The sequence below is a fragment of the Coffea arabica genome, chromosome 10c, assembly GCF_036785885.1.
Source record: "Coffea arabica cultivar ET-39 chromosome 10c, Coffea Arabica ET-39 HiFi, whole genome shotgun sequence".
NCBI classification, from domain to species: Eukaryota; Viridiplantae; Streptophyta; class Magnoliopsida; order Gentianales; family Rubiaceae; genus Coffea; species Coffea arabica.
The window spans coordinates 654,623-677,640 of NC_092329.1; the positions used below are offsets into that span (position 1 = coordinate 654,623).

Below are 23,018 nucleotides of genomic sequence, written 5' to 3' on the forward strand. Positions count from 1 at the left end.
AGCTTGTTCAAATGATACTTTTCGTGTTGACGGTGTCCTTGAAGCCAGCTATCACACCAGCAGCAACATACCCTCCTGTAGCCAAGGATGGCTGCATTGATACCTCTGGAAAAGTAAAGATCCCATACCCATTTGGCATGACACAAGATTGTTATCTTTGAGTCGAGATTTTCAGTCAATCCTAACTCCTCTTTAATCCTCCCATTCTAAGCATATATATTTTTTATTTTTTTTTAAATTTTTTTATAGTAGAAGAGGAATGAAATTTAAAAAGCGGGGGAAGAGAGGAGAGATTTCAACCCAAGCCCTCTAAATCTTGGAATCTCAATCCTAGGCCTCCGTTTGATAACTAGATTCAACATTTAAATTAAATAAGTTCAAATTTTAATATATTCAAACGCATTTGATAACAAAAATTAGAACTTTTGAATTAATTGAGTGGCACCAACTATTCTAGACAAAATTTACTCTAAAAAATAATTAATAAACTAACCACATATCAGTTAATATGATATACACTCAAATGCATCAAATATGGTATTTAACAATTTAATAATTTAATGAATTTCGCCTTCAGATTTCAAATTTCAATTTTATCAAATACACTCTAAGCAGACTAAAACCTCATCGGCCGAAGCACACATCGTAATTACTTTCATGACATACATTACATCCAAAAACACATTTATGATTTTTTTTCTCATATCAAGTGGAAAAAATTTATCGGTTCCCTTATTGTTTTTCACGTAAATAAATGGAAACAGTAGGGTGGACTTGAAAGTCTTCCCTTACAGAGTCTTTATGTCGTTAGCATAAGCAACCCCGTAAAGACGTGGACCCCATGGTCGTCAGAGACTAGTGTGAACAAATGCTCCTTTATATCTTGACTGCATTCATTTGAAGTTAACCGTCCTATTTGGGGTCTACAGAAGAAGTTTCAATGGTAAAATGCGTAGGCCTTTTGTGCGTTTACTGGCTAAGTCTTCCCTTTACTTGGAATGCCTATAAAACGTCCCTATTTGGGGTCTACAGAAGAAGCTTCAATCTTAAAATGCGTAGGCCTTCTTTGGGTTTACTAACCAAGTCTTCCCTATCGTAAGTATAAAGTCCTTAGAAGTGCACAATTAACAATTGCAACTCTCTTCCGTATAAGGAAACTTGCAACTCTCTTTGAAAAACAATTCCAATGGGCTTCAATCGGTTCATTTTACCGATGCTCTTGCATTTGGTAATTGCCTTAATGCTTTCTTCCGCTTCAACTTTGACACCCCCAACATTTCCTATAGCGATGCCCGGCTGCAAAGATCATTGTGGAAATGTAAGCATTCCATTTCCATTCGGTATTACGGAAGATTGTTACCTTAACAAATATTTTTTTATCAACTGCACCAACTCTTCAACCTCTGTCCCTCAAACAGTTCTGCAGAACGCAGTCGATGTCACAGAAATATCTCTGGAAGGTCAGGTACACCTTATGCAGGATATAGCATCTGATTGCTATGATAAAAACGGAAGTTTATTGGACAACATTTCACCATGGACGAGATTATCTAAACGCTTTACCTTCAGTAGTACAGCTAATAAATTCATTGTCGTTGGCTGTGATGCCTTGGCCTTAGTTAAAGGCTTTGGTCAAAACCGGAGCTACGCAACTGGATGTATCCCTTCCTGTGATTATAAGGAAGATGTAATTGATGGCTCTTGTTCTGGCATCGGTTGCTGCCAGACTGATATCCCACCAGGGGCATGGAATATTAATGTGAGCTTGACCAGTCTTAATAACCACACCAAGGTGTGGGATTTCAATCCTTGCAGCTACGCTTTTGTGGTCGAAGAGAAGGCTTTCAATTTTTCTGCAAGTAACCTCACCAACTTAAGCAATGATTTAAGTCTTCCCGTCGTGGTGGATTGGACCATTGAGGAGGGGTCATGTGAAGTTGCCCAAAGAAACACGACCTCTTATGCATGCTCTGGTAAAAACAGTCACTGTTACGAACCTTTTAAGGGGTTGGGATACCGTTGTTCTTGCGATCAAGGATACGAAGGCAACCCATATCTCCCTGATGGTTGCCAAGGTATGTGCGAAAATTTTGTTAAACTCGTCTAATTAACCAGTATGTATATGTGTGTTTCAATTCACATTTCAAATTATGCTTCTGCTTTCTATTTTTTATTGAATTCGACAGATATTAATGAATGCCAAGATCCAACTCTACACAATTGTACGAAGAATAGTGTTTGTCACAACACATTGGGCAACTACACATGTCCTTGTCTCAAAGGGTATCATGGTGATGGGAGAGGTGGAGATGGCTGCAGTCCTGACCAAATAAATTGGTCTATGATTGTTTCAGGTTAGTCTACACTTTGAAATGATTGGAGAAGCAAAGGAGAATTTATCACTATGGATTGAACCATCTCTTAAGTGGTGTGATAAATATGTGCTGTATCATGAGAGTATTAAAACAAAATGAAGATTTCTTGAAACCCGTTCCATTTGGTTTAAGATGGCAACTAATCATAGTATAAGAGAGAAAGAAACCTAATTCTTTTCTTTACCAGGTAGTGAAAGAACATGAAACTTGATAATCACTTGCAAAATTAGAGTCTTTAGCTGCAAAGCATCCGATAGATCTCATCATTTGCTAATTTTTCAGTCAAATTTGTCAACAGGTGTTGGCATAGGCACAGCAATTCTACTTTTCTGCTGCTTTTATTTGTGTTTGGAATTGAGGAAAAGAAGGGAAAACAGATTGAAGGAGGAGTTTTTCCGGAAAAATGGTGGATTAATGCTACAGCAACGACTGGCTCAAGAAGGAAGAAACACAAATGTTGCTAGAATTTTCACTCTTGAAGAACTACGAAAGGCAACCAATAATTTCGAGGAAACTCGAATTATTGGTCGTGGAGGATACGGCACAGTTTTCAAAGGAATCTTAGTAGACCATAATTCTTGTACTGTTGCCATTAAGAGGTCCAGAGAAGTTAACGAAAATCAAGTTGATCAATTTATTAATGAGGTGATTATGCTTTCCCAAGTTAATAGTAGAAATGTCGTTAAACTTCTAGGATGTTGCTTAGAGACGGAAGTGCCATTACTTGTTTATGAGTTCATCGACAATGGTACTCTCTCCGAGCATTTAAGCAGCACAACAAAATCACAGCATCTTTCTTGGAATATCCGATTAAGAATAGCATCAGAAATTGCTGGAGTTCTCTCATATTTGCACTCAGTAGCTTCACCACCGATTATCCATAGAGATATCAAATCGGCAAACATACTTCTAGATCAAAACTACACTGCAAAAGTCACAGACTTTGGAATATCAAAATTGGCTCCTTTAGATGAAAATCAAGTATCTACAATGGTGCAAGGAACATTTGGCTACTTGGACCCCGAGTACATGCTAACAGGATTGTTGACAGAGAAAAGTGATGTTTACAGCTTTGGGGTAGTTCTTATAGAGCTACTGACAAGTGAGAAGGCATTATCATTGGATAGAGTGGAGGAAGAGAAGTTTCTTGCGAATTACTTCATTTCTTCACTGAAAAGTGGTCACTTGGTCCAGGTTCTTGATCGCAACATTATGTTCGATGTAAGTATTGAGCTTTTGAAAGAAGTTGCAATGATTGCGAAATCTTGCTTGAGTATAAAAGGTGATGATAGACCATCTATGAAGAATATAGCAAGAGAACTTGAGGTATTGGAAATAAGAGCAAAGCAATCTCCAATTCAAGTTTCTAAGATTGATTTCACCGACACTGAGGCCTCCTTGCTTGGTATGCAATCAACAAAAGCATATATCGACAGTGGTGATTCTAGCTGCATACATACTGAGAGTCATAGCATAATGGAGCATATGATGGTACCAATTGCTGGTGGGAGATGAATGATAGGGTGTTCTGGAGCTGCAAGTTTCGACTTTCGAGTTCTGGTGCACTTCTTCATTTATTATTACGAGTTCCTCCTAGAAATGTCAAATGGAGTTGAATTTTCAGCAGTTTTCTTGCAATTAATTTTGATTGTGTGCGAGTAGATTATTTGATCCAAGGCCTCTCAAGTTGAATTGTAGTTCAGTTCTGCTGGGTAATGTAACTCTTACAATATTTAGTGTAAAATGGTATAAATTTGGTCTAAGCATAAATTTTGTCACTCATACGGCTGAGTTGGTGTAAAAATCACGATTAAATCAAAACCATATGAGTTTACACTGGAAGTTATAAGAATTAATCAACTGAACCTAACTACAGAGACCTCAACTTGAGGGCACCACTTCAGCAGATAATGATAATTATTTTTACATGACTGATTAAACAAATAAAAAGTGGTACTATTGAGATAAGGAGAATAAAAAGCACCAGCAACCTGTTGGATGCTGCACCTTCTCACTATTAGCCTAAACCTCCATTCCCGCTGTACTGATATGACAGCTTTCTCCTTGAAGTTTATTTATTGAAAGCTCTTAAAAATATCCAGAAAGCTCTTAACTAAATTAAAACTGATTTATATTGAATGAGTAGTGGAAATTGAGAACAAAAAAAAAAAACCCAATTGCAAGAGGTAGTGCCCAACCCAGTGAAGGACGTCTGGAGGGAAAAGATGAGGAAATTGCGAACTTTTGAAGTAGAAGAAAAATAAGGGGTTAGGTGCTGGGGCTAGTTACGGGAGGCAAAGGACGGGCAGGGGACAAAAAATAGAACTACTGGTACGAGGAAGATGGGCAGCGGATGTAGGGAAGGTGGCGATTTGTGGCAATGAATTGAGACGTTTCATAATATCATATTCTCAGGAGCACCGTAGCAAAACTTGTGCTACGGTTTTAAGATGTAGGCGGGATGTAGGCGGCGATTTATGGTTTTAAAATGTAAGAAAAAATCTAGTAAAGTTAACTCACAGGTAGGAAGAAGAATTTAGGAAAGGGATAATATGATCTCATCAAAATAAAAATGAGATAATGGAAGTGCAAATAACATTACTCAAAAAAAATTGCAGTTGTGTCAACAACTCCATCAAACATTTTTTTTGTAAATCTCAGAATCGTAAATTTGTTTTATGGCGTCACTAACATGAAAAGTCATTATAATTTAGACATATGTAGGGAGTAGAAAATTTCTATAATTTCTTAATATAGGGTATCATTTTTTCACTTTGCATCTTTCAATAAAGATACGCTTTATAGTTTAAATCATTTACACACAGCTACTATCCAAGGATCAAATATACTTTTAGATTAACTAATCGTTTTAGAGACAAATAGACAAATTAAGAGAAAAATGATATTAGAAGGTAATGTGCAAAAATGGCCATATCTTAAAGGGATTTATTGTAATTAACCCTTAGGAGTATCAATATCTTTTTGATATTTCCATTATGCAATATAGGAATTGACTAACAATTTAGGAGGTAAAGTGAAAAAAAAAATAACATTAAGGGATAAAGTGCAAAACTAGTTAGGCCTTAAGAGGAATATTTTTTAACCAACCCTATTTTTCAAGAGAATCATTAGTGATACCCTACTTAACCCTAGTTTGTTTTTATAATTGTATAGCTACATATTCTGTTTCGTAAATTTTGTGATAGGCTCCTATTGGCTGGAAGTTAACGTTGCAACCAAGTTGTAACCATTCTTTTCTTATCTTGATCAATTAATGATACATGGACTTACAAAAATGAGAAAATAGAAACCTTTCGTACATTTTGTGATAGGCTCCAACTGGCTGGAAGTTAACGCTGCAACCAAGTTATAACCATTCTTTTCTTATCTTGATCAATGACACATGGACTTACAAAAATGAAAAAATAGAAACCTTTGTATAATAGTTAGGTAACTAATCACGTGCGTGGAAATCCCTTGAGGTTTTTGTTTGTGTCATGGGACGAATTTGGCACAATAATACCAAGAGGAACTAGCTTCACATCCAGGATAAGAATAGGGAATTGTTCTTCTATATGGCTCTTGAATTAGGAGTTCACATGCCAGGCTAATGTAAGTTCTTGGAAAATAAAAAAAAACCAAAAGTTAAAGAAAAAAAAGTACTACTGCAGTGCATAAGATAGAAGTACTTGGAAACTTGAGAATCAACAACATATCAAAGGGTTTCACGTTTTTGCCTTGCATTTGTTTCTTTTTTCCTTTTAATGTTATTTTATTTTGTCAAATGAGTACAAAGCATCTAGGGTTTACTTATGAAGGGAAATCAGACAAAAATTATGGAATGGGCAAAAAAAATATATAAAAAAAACAGGCCTTTCCTGTAATTAGGATTTTGTCAAATAATGTTGCTATTATCAAGTGTATACTTGATTAGTAAAAGGTTGCCTTTTTACTTAAAAATAAAGTAGATAGTCTTATAATTCATCAAGCTTTCCGTTATACATCTAAAAAAGCCATCATCGTACAAACAGGATGTAGCATTCGACTGTCAAGACTGAGGGATAGACCTGGAAGTCTTCCCTTGGCAGTCTAATATTCTCTTGGAGCAAGGGCAACCCCTCGAAGACGTTGACGTCAAGGTCAGAAGCTACAGCGATAGCATCATGCATGGAACTCAACCACTTTGATTAATCAGGAAAATGCCCCAGATTTTGTTAGAGATTCTTGGGATGAAGAAGTTGATGACAAAAAGGGGGGAAAAAAAGGAAGTTATTTGAGAGATGTGTGTCTGACTAAGCACTTAATGTATTCCACTATTTTTTCTTCTATTTTATGGTCCTTAAAGATGAACAAGAGCTCGTTTGCTCTTGCTCTAGATGGGTAGAGAGTGAAATGTTTAGCACCTCATGTATCATCCAAGATGCCTTCAGTTTCATAGAGGTCTTCTTAGTTGTGTGGTTGTTGTCGGGAAAGAGTACACTGTACACTACTGCTGCCTATGCAAATAGTTTTTCCTGGCACTGTTGTCTTTTTGACTGCTTTCTAGATCTAAGAATTTGGGTTTATTACAAATTTTGATATTTAGATGGTCAATTGACATTAGGATTTTTTGGCTTTTCTAGATTTGTTTTGCATCTGGGTTATTGTTAGTTTCAGGTTTTCTCTATTGAAAATTAGCATTAAAACCACAGGGAAGAAATAGAGGAAAAGAGAACCTCAGAAATTGGATAATCAGATATTTCCAAGCTGACGAAATTACTACGATGAGTCAAGATTTATTCCTTTATTTCCTCTTGTGAAAAGGCAAACTCTGTCCTTTGGAGAATTCCCGATAATGGTGGCAATAGGATTGGAGATATCAGTGGTGGCAGATGACGGAAGAAGAAGAATAGGAAAACTAAAAAATAAAAAAAAAGGAAGGGAGAAAATGGGGTAAATTTTCATTTATATCCCTACTTTTCTGGTTTATAACAATTCCACATACATACTAATGAAGCGTGTCTCCACGTCCTTAAGACACCATCAATTTTTTGGATTATGTCATGGATTTTATTTAAGTAGGACAAAATTTTTAGTTTAGGGATTTAAATCTTCTATTTTGAAGTTCAGGAATTGAAGTGGAATTTTGTGTGTAATTTGAGGAGACAAAGTGAATTTATCCCGGGAACTTTAAAGGTAGGAAAAGACCAACTTTTCCATTGGCAATTTCTCATAGGACCAATTACACTTTGCAGCCGCTAACTTGTAGTTGATTTTCCCTTTGCATCATAAATTTTAATTTTAGATATATGGCGCTTCTAACTCTTGTATTTGTTAAATTTGAGCCCTGCCGTTAACATTATACGCAAAAGTAACGAAAAAGCATAGCCAATATGGGGACAAGAGGAGCAGCCACCATTCCCTCCCCTAAAATTTTAGAATTTTCTTTTGGCCCCAAAGAAATTTTGGAAAATTTCATTGAAAATCTTTTTCTTGTGCCCCCCACCCCTCCCTTAAATTTGAATAAAATTTCATTGCCCTCTCCCTTTAACTTTTGCTTCTTGACTCTTTAATTTTTTTTTTACTTGGCTATTACGTTAATTACTGTATGAAGTTCAACTTGTTATTAATTAATATTACATGCTGACTTGTTAAAACCATGTCTATTGTGCCAAGAAAAAATTGTTCAAAACTAAAGAGCGTACAACTTTAATTAATTATTTCATGTTTTAATTAGCCAAATTTTAAATTTAAGTACCTCTTCTTGCTTGCATTTGATCTTTTGCATGTGACTTTGAAACTAATAATCAAGTTTGTACATTTTGAAAAGTTCTCTTCTTAAACATATAAAATGAGTGTATACATATAATTAGCAATATTAAATGAGTATTTCGCACTTATATTTCGAGGTATGATTGCTTTTCAAAGTTTGAGATTAGAGAGAATAATCAAACTATTAAGTTTTGCACCTGAGATTGTAAGAATGGGAAGACATACGAATGAACAGTCGTTTTAATAAATAACTAATGCATATGTTGATTTAGTAATGAATATGCGATTTCTTATTGTGTTTCATACACTTAAGTTTATTTTTGCTTCGTTAAAATAATGTAGCGATAAAAGGATTAGAAAATTTGACAGCAAAATCAGGATTCGACTAAATGCATACTTAGTTCGATTATTAGAGATTTTATTATTTCTCAGATGTTAAGACACCATTTCACAGCAAAGTAACTACCCTTGCGTATAAAATGTTGCCACAATATAATTATGAAAATTCGTGGATCCGACCCCAGAACCATTCGAATGCTGAATGAGATCCATTTACGAATCCCCAGCAACAAAGAATCTGGCACCGAATTTCTTGAGCATTCTGACTTGAATTCGAATATGGATCTGATCCAGGATCCTTATGAGGCCTAGGCCGGATCTTCAATATAGAAGCCCATTGATTTTCTTAACATATCTCACATTTCCAACTGAATATCAGGAAGATAGCATTCTAAGCATATATCTTTTTTTTTAAAAAAAAAAATATTTTTTTTTGTACTGGGGGAGGGAGGAGATATTTGAACCCAAGCCCTCTAAATCTTGGGTCTTCAATCCTATGCTTACGTTTGATAACCCAATTTAGCAGTTAAACTAAATGAGTTCAGGTCTTTAATATGTTTAAATGCGTTTGAAAAAAAAATAGAACATCTGAATTAATTAAGTAATATTAAAATTTTTAGACAAAATTTGAAAATAAGTGATAAACTATCTACATATTACTTAATATGATATGCATTCAAATATATCAAATATAGTATTTAACAATTCAATAATTTAACGAATTCAGTCTTCAAATTATAAATCTGATATTTCAGTTTTATCAAATGCACTCTTAGCCACTAGACTAAAACTTCATCGGCCGAAGCGTATGTCTTAATTACTTGCATGACATACATTGCATCCAAAAACACATTTATGAATTTTTTCTCATATCAAGTGGAAAAAATTTATGGGTTCCCTTATTGTTTTTCACGTAAATAAATGGAAACAGCAGGGTGGACTTGAAAGTCTTCCCTTACAGAGTCTTTATGTCCTTAGCATAAGCAACCCCGCAAAGCCGTGGACCTCATGGTCGTCACAGACTAGTGTGACAGCTTCCCAGAAGATTATTGCCCAACAAATACACAAATCAAGCTCAAAATTATTGCCCAACAAATACTCCTTTATACCTTGACTGCAGTGGCCTTCTGTGCGTTTACTAACTAAGTCTTCCCTATCGTAAGTTTAAAGTCCTTAGAAGTGCACAATTAACAATTGCAACTCTCTGCTGGAAAGGAAACTTGCTTCTTTGAAAAACAATTCCAATGGGGTTCAATCGGTTCATTTTACCGATGCTCTTGCATTTGGTAATTGCCTTCATGCTCTCTTCCGCTTCAACTTTGACACCCCCAATGCAGAGGCCCCATTCTGGACCCAGACACGTGGCAGCCCAGGAATGGCCGAGCTGGGTCTTGGCCCTCAGACCCCTGGGAGCGGCCCCGGGCCGTACCGACTAGGGCTCCCAGGGGAGGCGAAGGTCCTCCCCGAAGAGGTCGGGGGTAATCCCCCTGAGTGCGGGATACTATCTATACTGGGCAAGTCCCGCGTCGTGCGGAGGTCGGGCTCCCTTGCAGGTATAAATAATAACACACATCCACTGTACAAGATACGCTCACTATTGACAATTTACTCTGGACAGTTACTACTTCCCGTGAACCTCACTCACCGGAAAACTAACTTGGCCGTCGGAGTGCCCTCGGGGACAACCCTCGGGCCCCCTTTGTTAGCTCATCCTTTCTGTTTTGCAGGCTTGGAGTCAGCTCTGCCATCAGCGACCCGAGCTGATCAGGTCAGCTCTCCTAGGGGAAGTCCCGTGCTTCTTCAGTTGGCGCCGTCTGTGTGAACGTAAGGTAAGTAAGATTGTGTTGATGGCCAGGACGCGATCCAAGCGCACGGCAGAGAGCACCGGCCCTGGGGGCGGTGAGGGGTTCCAGCAGAAAGAGGCTGGGGCGTCCCAGGGCGCCGGGGGCTCAGCCCTTTCAGGGGAGCGGAGGCAGCAGATCTTCCAGTTTGTGACGGAGAACCTCCCCATGCTGGAGGATATAATCCGGCAGGCGAAAAAGGGAGAGGGGGCTGGGGGTGCGCAGACCTCCAAGGCCAAGGGGAAGGAGAAGGAGTTACCCCCTGATCCTTCGGAGGATGAGTCGCGAGACCAACCTCCTAGGAGGAAGCGCCCCCGGACTCCTCCCCGCCCCCGAGCCTCGGTGGTCGGGGACAGCGAGAGGTATTCCCGCGACAGGTCCGCGAGGAGCCATCCCAGAGACCCCTCTCCGAGGAAGCCCACACGGAATGGGTTCGAGCGTTCCACGGCTCGGTCTGTCAAGAGCCGGCCCCGCGACCCCATTTATCTGGACCCTGCTCGGGATGAGCTCGAGCAGATCTTGAGGCCCCGGCCATACGAGGACAACTATGCAACCTCGCCTTTTACCCGGGAGATAGAGGACTACCCCCTACCCCGGAGGTTTAAGATCCCGAGCATCGAGATGTACGATGCCTCTACGGACCCAGAGGACCACCTCTCGGTCTTCTTGACGCATATGCGCCTGCAAACCGCCGTGGATGAGGTCCGCTGCAAGACCTTCCCCATGTTCCTAAAGGGGAAGGCGCGGCTCTGGTTCCAGGGGTTGAAACCGGGGTCTATACGGAGCTTTCCCGAGTTGGCTCGGCAGTTTGCAGCCCAGTTTGTCTCCTCGAAAGTCTACGCGAGGAACGCAACCCACCTGATGTCCATCAGACAGAGGCCTGAGGAGTCGCTGAGGAATTTCATGACCCGCTTCAATGCGGAGAGCTTGCAGGTCAGGGACAAAAATGAAAAAGTGGTCATGGTCGCCTTCACAAATGGGCTCAGGGTGGAGGAGCTCTTCTATGACCTGGCCAAGAAGCCTCCCGTAAACCTGGAGGAACTCTTACGCAGGGCGCACGAGGCCGCTAATGCGGAGGAGGCAGGTCGTCTGAAGAAAGAATCAGATCGGGAGCTCGGAAATCGGAAAGGTCGGACGAACCCCCCGGAGGGCAAGGACGTCCCGTCCAAGAAAAACGTCTTCGACCGGCTCTCGAAGGAGAAGGCCCCTGCTCTGCCGCCACTCCCAGAGAAGACCTACACCCCTCTAACACGGCCCAAAGCTCAGATCTTGGCCGTTATGGAGGCGGAAGGACTAGGAGATCGGCCGCCAAAAATGGGGACGCCCCGAAACAAAAGGAACCAGGACAGGTACTGCGCCTTTCACCGCGACGTGGGACACGACACGGAGGGATGCTGGGCCCTGCGTAAGGAGATAGAAGACCTGATCCAGCGCGGCTTTTTAGGGCGGTTCGTGCGCCGACCAGGCCAGGAGCCCGGGCGCAGCCACTACGGAGACAGGCACGAGGGACGGCGTCGGGACCGCCCAGAGCGGCGCGACGCTCCTCAGGGCCACTCTCCCGACCAGGACACCCAGAACCTGGCGGGGGTGATAAACACCATTGCCGGAGGTCCCACAGGGGGGAACAGCCATGCAGCTCGGAAGAACAAGCGACCACCCCCCGAAGGGGACGATTCCTTGAAGCGCTTGCGCATGGACGAGAAGATCACCTTCGGGCCAAGGGATGCGGTCCCCCTGGCTTCTGGGAACCATGAGGCCATCGTGATAGACATTGTCACCAACAACTATCGGGTGAAAAAGGTATATGTCGACCAGGGTAGTGCGGTCGACATCATGTTCTACAGGGTGTTCAAGGTGCTCGGATTAAGGGATGACCAGCTCACCCCGGTTCGGACATCTCTGGTGGGATTTACCGGACCACCCATCAGGTCGGAAGGGATGATCATCCTGATGGTCACAGTAGGACAGGCTCCCAAATGCCGGACTGTTCCCGTCAACTTCGTGGTGGTCAGGCAGCCGTCCCCGTACAATGTGTTCCTGGGGAGGCCTGCTTTGAACGCCCTCCGGGCTGTCTCCTCCACTTACCACCTCAGCGTCAAGTTCTCTACCCCGGGAGGGATAGCCGAGGTGCACGGCGACCCGGAGGTAGCCAGGGCTTGTTACCTAGCCACACTCCGGGGGCAGGAAAAGGTGGTCGCCCAGACAACCTGTCTGGAGCCCTACATCCCAGGGGACGAGGCCCAACAGCTGGGCACAGGATGAGACTGAGGAATTCCCCTTAAGGGAGGATCGGCCCAACCAGGTCCTCCGCATCGGAGCCTTGTTGCCCGCCAGAGAGAAGGAGGACTTGAAAGCTCTGCTAAGAGAGTACTCCCAGGTCTTCGCTTGGTCGGTTGATGACATGCCTGGGATCCCAACGGACCTGGCAGTCCACCACCTTGACGTCGACCCTCACTTCAAGCCGGTGAAGCAGAAGAAAAGGAGTTTTGCCCCTGAGAGGAACGAGGTGATCAAGGCGAAGGTCGGCAAGCTGTTGGAGTCCAAGATCATCCTGGAGGTCTACTACCCGACCTGGTTGGCCAATCCGGTCCTAGTCAAGAAGGAGGACCAGACCTGGAGGATGTGCGTAGACTTCACGGATCTTAACAAAGCCTACCCGAAGGATTGCTTTCCCCTGCCTAGAATCGACAGGTTAGTAGACTCTACTGTGGGTTTTGATGTTTTATGCTTCTTGGATGCTTTTAAGGGATACCACCAGATAGAGATGGATGAGGAGGATCGGGATAAGACCTCCTTCATCACTGAAGAAGGGACCTACTGCTACAGAACCATGCCGTTCGGACTTAAGAACGCGGGGGCCACTTACCAGCGCCTGGTCAACAAGCTATTCCGAGGCCAGATCGGCAGGAACATGGAGGTCTATGTGGACGACATGATCGTCAAAAGTCGGACTGACCAGCGGCTCATACCCGACCTGAGGGAGATCTTGAACATCCTGCTGCAAAGCCGGATGCGCCTAAATCCAAAGAAGTGCACCTTTGGGGTCAGGTCGGGAAGGTTCCTTGGTTTCTTGGTGTCACGAGACGGAATCAGGGCCAACCCGGACAAGCTCCAGGCCATCGTGGACATGGCCCCCCCAAGGAACGTGAAGGAAGTCCAGCGGCTCACGGGGAGAATGGCAGCCCTGAGCAGGTTCCTCTCGCGTTCCGCGGTTCGGGGACTACCCTTCTGGCGTCCAAGGACTTTCGTTGGACCGAGGAGTGTCAAAAAGCGTTCGCCGACCTGAAAGCGTATCTGGCCGAGCTGCCAACTCTGACCGCCCCAGAGTTAGGGGAGACCCTATTCCTATATCTGTCCACCTGCAACGAGGCCGTTAGTGCGGTCTTGGTACGGGAGGACAAGGGGGCTCAGAGGCCGGTGTATTACGTCAGCCGAGCTCTGCAGGGACCAGAGACGCGATACTCGCCCGCCGAGAAGCTGGTCCTTGTCTTGGTACATGCTGCTCGCAAGCTCCGCCCTTACTTCCAGGCTCACCGCGTTGTAGTACTGACCGACCAGCCCCTACGGCAGATACTCACCAAGCCCGAAGTGTCGGGCAGGATGACCAAGTGGGTCGTCGAGCTGGCCGAGCACGACCTTAGCTATCGGCCCCGCACCGCGATCAAGGCCCAGGCCTTAGCAGACTTCCTTGCGGAGGGGGCTAACTTAAACCAAACCGATTTGACCCCGACACCCACGGACACCCCGGCGGAGCAGCCTTGGGTGCTGTTCGTGGACGGTGCCTCGAGCAGGGAAGGGAGCGGAGCTGGCCTACTGCTCACCTCGCCAACCGGAAAAGAACTGACCTACGCGCTTAGGTTCGATTTTCCGGCATCCAACAACGAGGCAGAATATGAGGCCCTCCTGACGGGGCTGCGGATAGCCCACCAGATGGGCGTCACCACAGTCAGAGTTCGGAGCGACTCTCAGCTCGTCGTCCTCCAGGTCCGCGGGGAGTACGAGGCCAAGGATGAGGTCATGAAGAAATACCTGGCTAAGGTACGGGAGGCGATGGCCCTGTTCAGAACATTTGAAATAGAGCGGGTGCCGAGGTCCCAGAACAAGCGGGCAGACGCCCTCTCGAAGTTGGCGTCTTCCTCATTTGCCCACCTGAGCAAGGAGGTCTTAGTAGAGGTGGTAAAACAAAAAAGTATCGATCAGGCTCAGGTCCTGGCTATAGACAGCTCGGCCACCTGGATGACGCCCCTCATAGATTTCCTCAGCTCGGGTGCCCTCCCCGAAAACAAAGCCGAGGCACGCCGAATCCAGCTCCGGGCTGCCAAGTACGCCTACACCGGGGGTACCCTCTATAGGAGATCGTATCTGTCCCCCTGGTTAAAGTGCGTGACTCCCGAAGAAGGTGATTACGTCCTGCGCGAAGTCCATGAAGGAATATGTGCGGCACACGTGGGATCTCGGGTATTGGCCAAAAAGTGCCTCCTTCTGGGCTACTACTGGCCCTCTGTCTTCCGAGACGCAGCAGATCTGGTCCAGAAATGCCGAGCTTGCCAGGTACACGCCTCGCTGCGTCATCAGCTAAGATGTAATAGTGTATATAGAACTTTCTTTTAGCGTGAAATTTATTTTATCGTTTTTGGAATCGAGTCCTGGCGCGAGCTAGGCAGGCGATCCGCTAAGCCCTTTGGTACACCTCTGGGTACGGTGGGGTCGTCACAGGTGGTATCAAAATTATTTCGCGTGGTCTCTGCGCGAGGTGAGCTTAACCCAAGTGGTGATCTGATCCCAATTATATGAATAAGTATAAAAGATTTAGTGCTTTTCATGAGCGTAAGTTGTGAATCATGAAGGTTATAGGAGTAAAATCTTTATCATGATACTTGAGAAAGCTAGATATATATGTCAGGTAGGAATCTTAAACTTGGATGCTTTTCACTTGAGAGCGTATGGCCTGAGATGTGAATTTTCCTAGTTTCAAATTTTTGTACCCGAGTACCAATAGTGGAGAGCACTAGAATAAGGTATATATCTCGATTGAATTTAAAATATATTTGGATGATAAACGTCAAGGCATGAAAGATTCTAATATTGGACTTGAGATTGAATTGATCAAGGAGAGTGGATCAATGAGTTTTGTCATGGACTGATTTCATGCATGTCTGGATAGGGTTTCTATGGATGATGGCTAGTTGTGGACGTCGTGAACGTTACGACACTAGTATTGTAGCTTGTTTCGTTTCTCTCATACCCGTGTTGATTATGGTTACACATGTATTTCTTTTGAATTCATTTTAACTCTTGTTTGACTATTTATTTTCTATTTTCTACCCTTCTACGATACCGCATAGGAACTTGATTTTGATTATTATTGTGCCGAGATTGAGAGTTTTGGAATTAGGTATGGAGATTTTGAGAAAAAGGATTTGAACAAGAATTCTCGCTCTATTTGTGGTTAATAATGAATAAAGGTAGTTCGATTATTAGCATATTAGCGTAGCCTTTACGTGGTAAGATTTTCTCTCTAGTTAAGCTTGTGGTAGTACTATGAGTAAGAGAAAATCACTTGAGAGTTTGATGAAAATTCTATAGCATCAAGTTTTGTGCGAGCAAATGTTAGAATTTCGAGGACGAAATTCTTTTAAGGGGGAGAGAGTGTGAGACCCCAAAAATTTACTTGTCTTTATAATCCTTATGTAAACTCACTTACCTGCCATTCAAGGTTGCTTTAATGGTTGAATTTGAGCCAAGAGAGTGAATTTTGTTAAGAAAAGTTTCATATTCTCAAGTTGTTCAAAATTTTGTACTAAAGAAAAAAATAAGTAGCCATGTTGAGTTGACACTTGTTGGCAATCCATGGAACTTTGATCAAATGAGTTTCCTTCCTTCTTATCTTTCTTCTTGGCTCCATTCTCTTCCATTTTTCTTCCATTTTGGCCGAAAATAAGAGAGGGAAAAGAGAGTAAAACAACTTCAACTCCAACCTTGATTCTTCCTTGTTGAACTGAAATCAACTGAACCAAACCGATTAAATTTACCTTTTGGTGCTTGGAAGGCTTGTGTGCAGAAATTTTGGGAAGATGTACAGTGTTGCGGACAGTTTTTGTTTTCCTCTGAGATGTCACATTTTGACCTTGAAAATGGACAAATTGGCTGTTGATGTTTTCATATGATTTGTAGTTCTCTGTCTTAGCTTCGAAACAATATAAATTTTACACCAATCCAAGAAACGTGACTTCAGTTGTAACCGAAACACCAAAAGACGTCAAATCTACCATTTAGCTATTTGCCTTTAAACTTGATTTTCGAATGCCTTGTTTAGATTTGTGTTATAATTGGATTATTTTAAGCCTAGTTGAAGGGCTATTGTCGTAACATTGCCTATATGAAACCTTGGGACTGATTTGAGGAAAATAATGAAGCCATAAATGGTTGAAAAATAGGTAAACACAAGGGACATGCCGCCCAAATTTTCACTAGAGATATAAACTAGCATTTGGAGTTCGAGTTCTGTAATCTGTAAATTTGGCCTAGATCCACTAAAAATTGGGTTGAATTGTACTCATGAAAGTTGTAATTCTTTGTCTTAGTTTCGAGACGCTACCTAGTACACCTTGATCGGATAACCAGATCTCTGGTTATGGTCAAAACCGTGTAACTCATTTTTATACCGTTTTCATTTCCGTGCACGCGCGCATACATTTCTTTGCCGTTTTTGCCGTCTTGGCCATTTTAGTCCTTACTTCGATTTGTGATAGTCGGTTGACTAATAGTTGAGTATAATCTTCTATCACATGTAGTGACGAACCGGACGGAGTCGGTGGACCCGTATAAAGTACCTTAATTTGCGCGCTAACTATTTTGAGTGAGTAATTAGATTGGTTTATATGATAAATTGTCGATAGGACTGTCAATGGGGTTGGGCCAGTCCAAGCTCAGCTCGTTCGGCCCGACAGAAAATCCGATGAGCCCGATCATTTAGTGAGCCGGTCTGAGTTTGAACCTAAAAATTAGGCCCGAATTAAATGTGAGCCGAGCTTGGGCCTTATTAGGCTCAAATCCGATATAGGCCCGACCCTTTAATTACATATATATATAATATTTATATTTTGATATTATGTATAATTATATATCCAAATATATTTTTACTAAATACTAAATATATATATAAATTAAAAAACACAAAAATACATCTAAAGACTTTTTCATGAGCTTTCTTGAGAGCCAATATTAGTAATGCATAACTAAATCTCTAATTTTTCTTATTGGTTGAGTAAATTTTTGTATTAGCATATTATTGGTTGATTTTTTTTTGGTCTACAAACACAAAAATCATCAAGCATATTTGGATTTAAATCACAAGATTATAAAAAAAAAGTTTCAACTTTTAAAGATGTATTGGCTTATGATCGCATGTTTTATTACTATTTTTCATGCATTTTAAATGGATTAAATATAAATATTGTTGAAAAAATTTTTGATTTATATACTTTTTAAGAACTATTATTTGTTCATGTTTAGTTTTAATATTATAGTCTTGTAAATGTTAAATTAGTTTTACAACTTAATAGTTATAGTAATTATATTAAGAAAATTAAGGAGTAATAAGTGAGATTGAGCTAAGTCCGATTAAGGCTCACAACCCAAATATTATGTGAGTTGAGTATGAGTTTCACATTTACGAACCCGAAACTCATAACCCGAAACTCGAAAATGTTTCAAATTAAATGAGCTGAACTTGAACTCATCAAATCTCGACTCATTAGGCCCGATTGACAGGCCTAATTGTCGAAGTGCCTTGTATATGTTAAATGGGTATTTAGGCGAGAGTGTACTTTATCTCACTGATCTAAACTCATCCTTTGTTCTTGATTTAATATGTGAGAATACATGCCTTGTGTTGAGTGTCACCCTTTTGCTGTGTGCTGTTGGGGTGATTACATGACTTGAGTTGAACCCCTTGTGCTGTGTACTGTTGGGGTGAGTACTTTGTTGAGGGATATCATCTATTGAGAGATTGGATATCTCAAGATTTGGTTCCAACCCGGTTCCAAGGATAGACGAACTATTCGAGTCAGTCGGGGTTTGGTCGAAATTAGTTCCACGCTAATCTTGGGATTTCGTTCTTTGTTAAAATTTTGATTAAAACTAAGTTATTTTGTTTCGTTCGAGCTGCTATGTGCTGTTGACTGGCCAGCGGGGGGTGGATAAGGTGAACGGGAAAATTTAAGTGGAGTCTATGGTCTATGGGTATTTTGGTTGACGGAGTGTCAACAGATGATCAAGTTCGGGGAATTGAACTGGTTTTGAAACCACCCGTATCCTACTATTATGGTATTACATTTCTATCTATTGATGTGAAATATCTTGGTTACATGTTTATTTGGATGTGATTTTACGGTTTTATCCCCGATTATTCACTAAGCATATAACTTACTCCATTCCATTTGTTTTCCTTAGTAGGGGCCAACGCGGGGAAAGTTCGGAAAGGTGTATAGACTTTTGGTTTATAGAATAAGTGATTTTGCCCTAGTACTTGTTATAAGTTAACTAGTAAGATATATATATTTGTTGTGATGGTTATAGTTAGTAACTTTTTTAGGGTTTACTTTTTGGTACTAGCAGTATGTGTATCTTGATGTTATAGTTTACTTAACTTTTGAAGATGTAATGGTGTATATAGAACTTTCTTTTAGCTTGAAATTTATTTTATCATTTTTGGAATCAAATCCTGACGCGAGTTAGGCAGGCGATCCGCTAAACCCTTTGATATGCCTCTGAGTACGGTGGGGTTGTCACAGTAATTGGGTGATTTGATGGGTGTAAGAAGGATTGACATAAAGGTGTTCTTAGTGCCCAAAAGTCAACAACTAATTAGTGAGCAATTAGTACTCCTAATTGAGCTTAACTCACTCACATCCAATTCCTTAATTAACTTTTTTTAGTCTACCATTAATTATTCTTAGTTCTCCAAGATTAATGTGTTCTCGGATCGAATTTGCCTCGAAAAAAGTGCATTCACTATTTCTCGCTAAACGAGCTGTAAAAAAATTAAATTCGCTAACGAAACGTTTTAAAAATATAAATGAGACATTGTTCCATGTAAATGGATTTAAAATGGATGAAATAAATTATTCGGAGTAAACGGGTGAATAAATAATTAAATAAGCCAATAAAATGAAATAAAAGTAAGTAAAATTAAAATTCGGGTCCTTACTTTACCTCGCCCAAGGGGAGATCGATCAAGATAACCTGGCTACACCGAGCAAGGAGGGGCCAGTCCTTCTACTTCTGCAGGTCCCTTTACTTCTGCCGGGCCATCTACTTTTACCCCACCGCTGCCGCCACCTCTTCCACCTCCACAGCTCTCCAACTGGCAGTGCCTCTTCAATATTCTAGACTGCCATCAGACCCAAGTCATTGAGCGACATGATAGCATCAATGCTCGCCTAGATTCTTAAAATGTTAGGATGCGACGAATAGAGGATCATTTAAGCACCGTTCCTCCGCCCCGTTCTCCTCCTGGAGACAATGGTGATGGTCACAGCTCCGCTAGTGAGGGAAGCGTTGGGCCAACACCTTGAGTTGCTGATGGGGTGCGTTTTAGTGGGTTATTTCACTAATATTCCATAGTTGTTTGGACTAAATATTGCACTATTTGGTAGATTCTACTTAGATTTTGTGCTTAGTGTTAATTGCAGAAATTGGTGAAGAAAAGGTGCTGAAAATCAATTCCACAAAACTTTCTGACAGTTAGGCGCTGGCACACCTAATTCCAGCTTTCAAGTCTGGATTCTCGGGATTTATTGCACGTGCGAGGCTTCCAAAAATATATCAAGTAGTTGGCTTCAAATTAGGAAGCTAGTGGTCCACTCCCAAGAAAAAGGAAAGTTGAGAAAGTTGACTTGTAATGGGGTTTTATTCTAAGAAGTTGATTGATATTAGAATACCAATCAATTAGGAGTCAAAATAGGAAAGAAATCGTCAGACAATCTGCTTCCATTTTTTGGGTGGCTAGAAATGTGAGGGATGGTACTTGGTCTTTATTTTTTCTCTCCTTTGGCCGACTTTTGGGGAGGACACGAGAGGACAATTGCTTTAGTCTTTATTTTTGTCTTTTACTTTTCTTTCTTGGACCGAATTTGTAAGACAACAATTGTAAGCTTCTGAAGACACTTTTTCGCATGGCCAATTCTCCAATTATGGAGAATTAATTCATAATTCTAGTCAATGGGAAATTATTTTAATTGTTTCCCTTATTTATTGGTATTTGTATGTTTTTTGTTTTTAATGGTTGTGGCTATTGTGTATGATTGAATAGATGTGCAATATTTAATTATTCACATAGTCTATTTGATAATTGGGGGTAGTTGAATCCGGAATTGTTCGATTACCTTTGTCCCAGTAGCAACTGACATAATTGGATTTATGTCAGGGAAACATACAATCTAGTTTAAGTAAACTCTCGTAGCATGTTTATTGATTAAACTAGAGTTTCTCTAGTTTCTAATGCAATTGAGGAATTATATCCTATGGTCGTACTTAGGGTTATTCCTAAATTAGGAAAATAGTCAATTGTCATTCCTTGACTATCGAAACAATAAGGAGAGATTGACTGTCAGATCGTATCGGTAGTTAAAAATCTACTTTAATGAATGTTAGGATTATATTGAATCAATGATCAGTTGCAAGAACCATTTCTAAAGTGTACCATTGGCTAGAGTTTTTCCAATTATTTCTCTCAATTAATTATTTTTCACAGTTAATTTATTTAGTTAGCAATTCGTTAGCATTTAATCCTCAAACCCCCCCGTTGGTCTTGACTTAAAAAAAGATGAACTTTTTTCCAGTCCTTGAGGAGACGACCCTACTTGCCACTGTCTACTAGTTAGTAATTTGTCAGTTCATCAATTCTGGTATATCGGATTAAGCAAATACTTCAGAGTCATGATGAATCAAGTAACCCATTGCATATCCAGAATCCCCGTTCCAGTACCTGGAATTGATTATTGACTGTTTTTTGTGGTAGTTAGGTTTTTTTATTATTATTGCACAGACTCGACACTTGTCAATCTTTGGCGCCGTTGTCGAGGACTGGTGCTTGAATTATTTGTCTCTTTTTGAGTTCATTTTATTTATGATATTTTTGCTAGTTTATGTCTCGTTCTTTTCGCACAGGTGAATTGATATACGACCTTGAGGTTGAGAAGACAGCATGTGGGCGAAAACAAGAGACCAAGAGACGCAAAGAGGGACAGTCATTTACTGTATACGATTCTGAAGAAGACGAAATTAGCATGGCCAACAACCAAACACTAAGGGAGCTGGTTGCCTCGGAGTTGACCCACCAGCCTTTGTGCATTACATTCCCAACTCTGGCTGAGAATACTTCCTTTGAGTTAAAATCAGGATTAATTCACCTCTTACCCTCGTTCCATGGTCTCTCTAGTGACGAACCCCATAAACACATCCAAGAGTTCGAAATGGTATATTCTAGCATGAACTCTCTTGGGATTATTGAAGAGCAAATTAAACTTAAAGCATTCCCTTTCTCTTTGAAGGATGCAGCGAAAGATTGGCTATATTACCTACCCGTAGATAGTATCACAACATGGGCATAGTTGAAAGAGAAATTTTCAGAAAAATTCTTCTCTGTATCTCGGGCAGCAAGTCTGAGGAAAGAGATATGCAGCATCAAACAGTACCCCGGGGAGTCTTTATATGACTATTGGGAAAGATTCAATAAGTTGTGCACTAGATGTTCTCAACATTAAATTAGTGAATAACTATTGATCCTGTACTTCTATGAGGGGATGCAATCATCTGACAGAAGTATTATTAATACTGCGAGTGGAGAAGCACTAGTGAATAAAACACCAAGAGAAGCATGGGAACTTATTGAAGTAATGGCAGAGAATTCTTAGCAATTTGGCTTCTGTGAAAGTAACCGTACCCGCAGGGTCAACAAGGTAGAGACGTCATCTATTCAGCAGCAACTGTCAGAGTTGATGTCTTTTGTCAGGCAACTAGCTGTGGGGAATGCGCAGCGAGCGAAAGCCTGTGGAATTTGTACAAACGTGGGCCACTCCACAGATGCATGTCCCATTTTGCAAGAAGATGGAGCTGAATAAGTAAATATGGCTAGAGGCATGCCCGCGCCTCGTAGGCAATATGACCTGTATTCAAACATGTACAATCTTGATTGAAGAGCCCATCCCAACTTCAGTTACGGGAACAAGCCGCAGAATTCATTTGTGAATCATCCTCCAGAATTTCAGCAACCATGACAAGCAAAGTCTCAACTTTCATTTGCAGATTCAGGAGACTCTTTGGAAGACATTGTCAAGAATCTGGCCACAAGTACTGCTCAATTTCAAATGAAAACTAAAGCGGGCATGTTGAAAACTAGATCGGGCATGAAAAATTTGGAGATTCAAATAAGTCACAGGGCAACTGCAATTAATCGCCTGGAATCTCATATTTTTTAAAAATTGCCATCGCAACCCGAGGCAAATCCCAAGAATATAAGTGCCATGACATTGAGAAATGGCAAGGAAGTGGAGAGGCTTAAGTTAACGAATCCAAAAAGCAAAAACGAGGAGGAGATAGAAAAGGAGATTAAAGAAGAAGGGCGCATTCGTAAAGGCCCTAAGTTAACATTTACTCCTCTAATTCCTATTAAACCTAATCTAGCTCATTTTCCTTGCAAGTTGGAAAA

General features: G+C 41.2%; 2 protein-coding genes across 2 annotated transcripts; both read left to right on the forward strand.

The window, feature by feature from the left end:
* Positions 1–1,156: 1,156 nt before the first annotated feature.
* Positions 1,157–4,157, forward strand: LOC140015692 (wall-associated receptor kinase 2-like). The gene is made up of 3 exons (XM_072068457.1): positions 1,157–2,075; positions 2,187–2,354; positions 2,674–4,157. The coding sequence occupies exons 1-3, from the start codon at positions 1,187–1,189 to the stop codon at positions 3,888–3,890; spliced, it is 2,274 nt and encodes a 757-aa protein (XP_071924558.1). The 5' UTR covers positions 1,157–1,186; the 3' UTR covers positions 3,891–4,157.
* Positions 4,158–9,840: 5,683 nt separating this feature from the next.
* Positions 9,841–22,431, forward strand: LOC140016173 (uncharacterized). The gene is made up of 7 exons (XM_072069607.1): positions 9,841–10,018; positions 10,193–10,277; positions 10,321–12,451; positions 12,537–13,349; positions 13,400–14,888; positions 21,479–21,698; positions 22,260–22,431. Exons 1-7 carry the CDS (start codon positions 9,841–9,843, stop codon positions 22,429–22,431), a joined length of 5,088 nt encoding a protein of 1,695 aa, XP_071925708.1.
* The last annotated feature ends 587 nt before the right edge of the window (positions 22,432–23,018 follow it).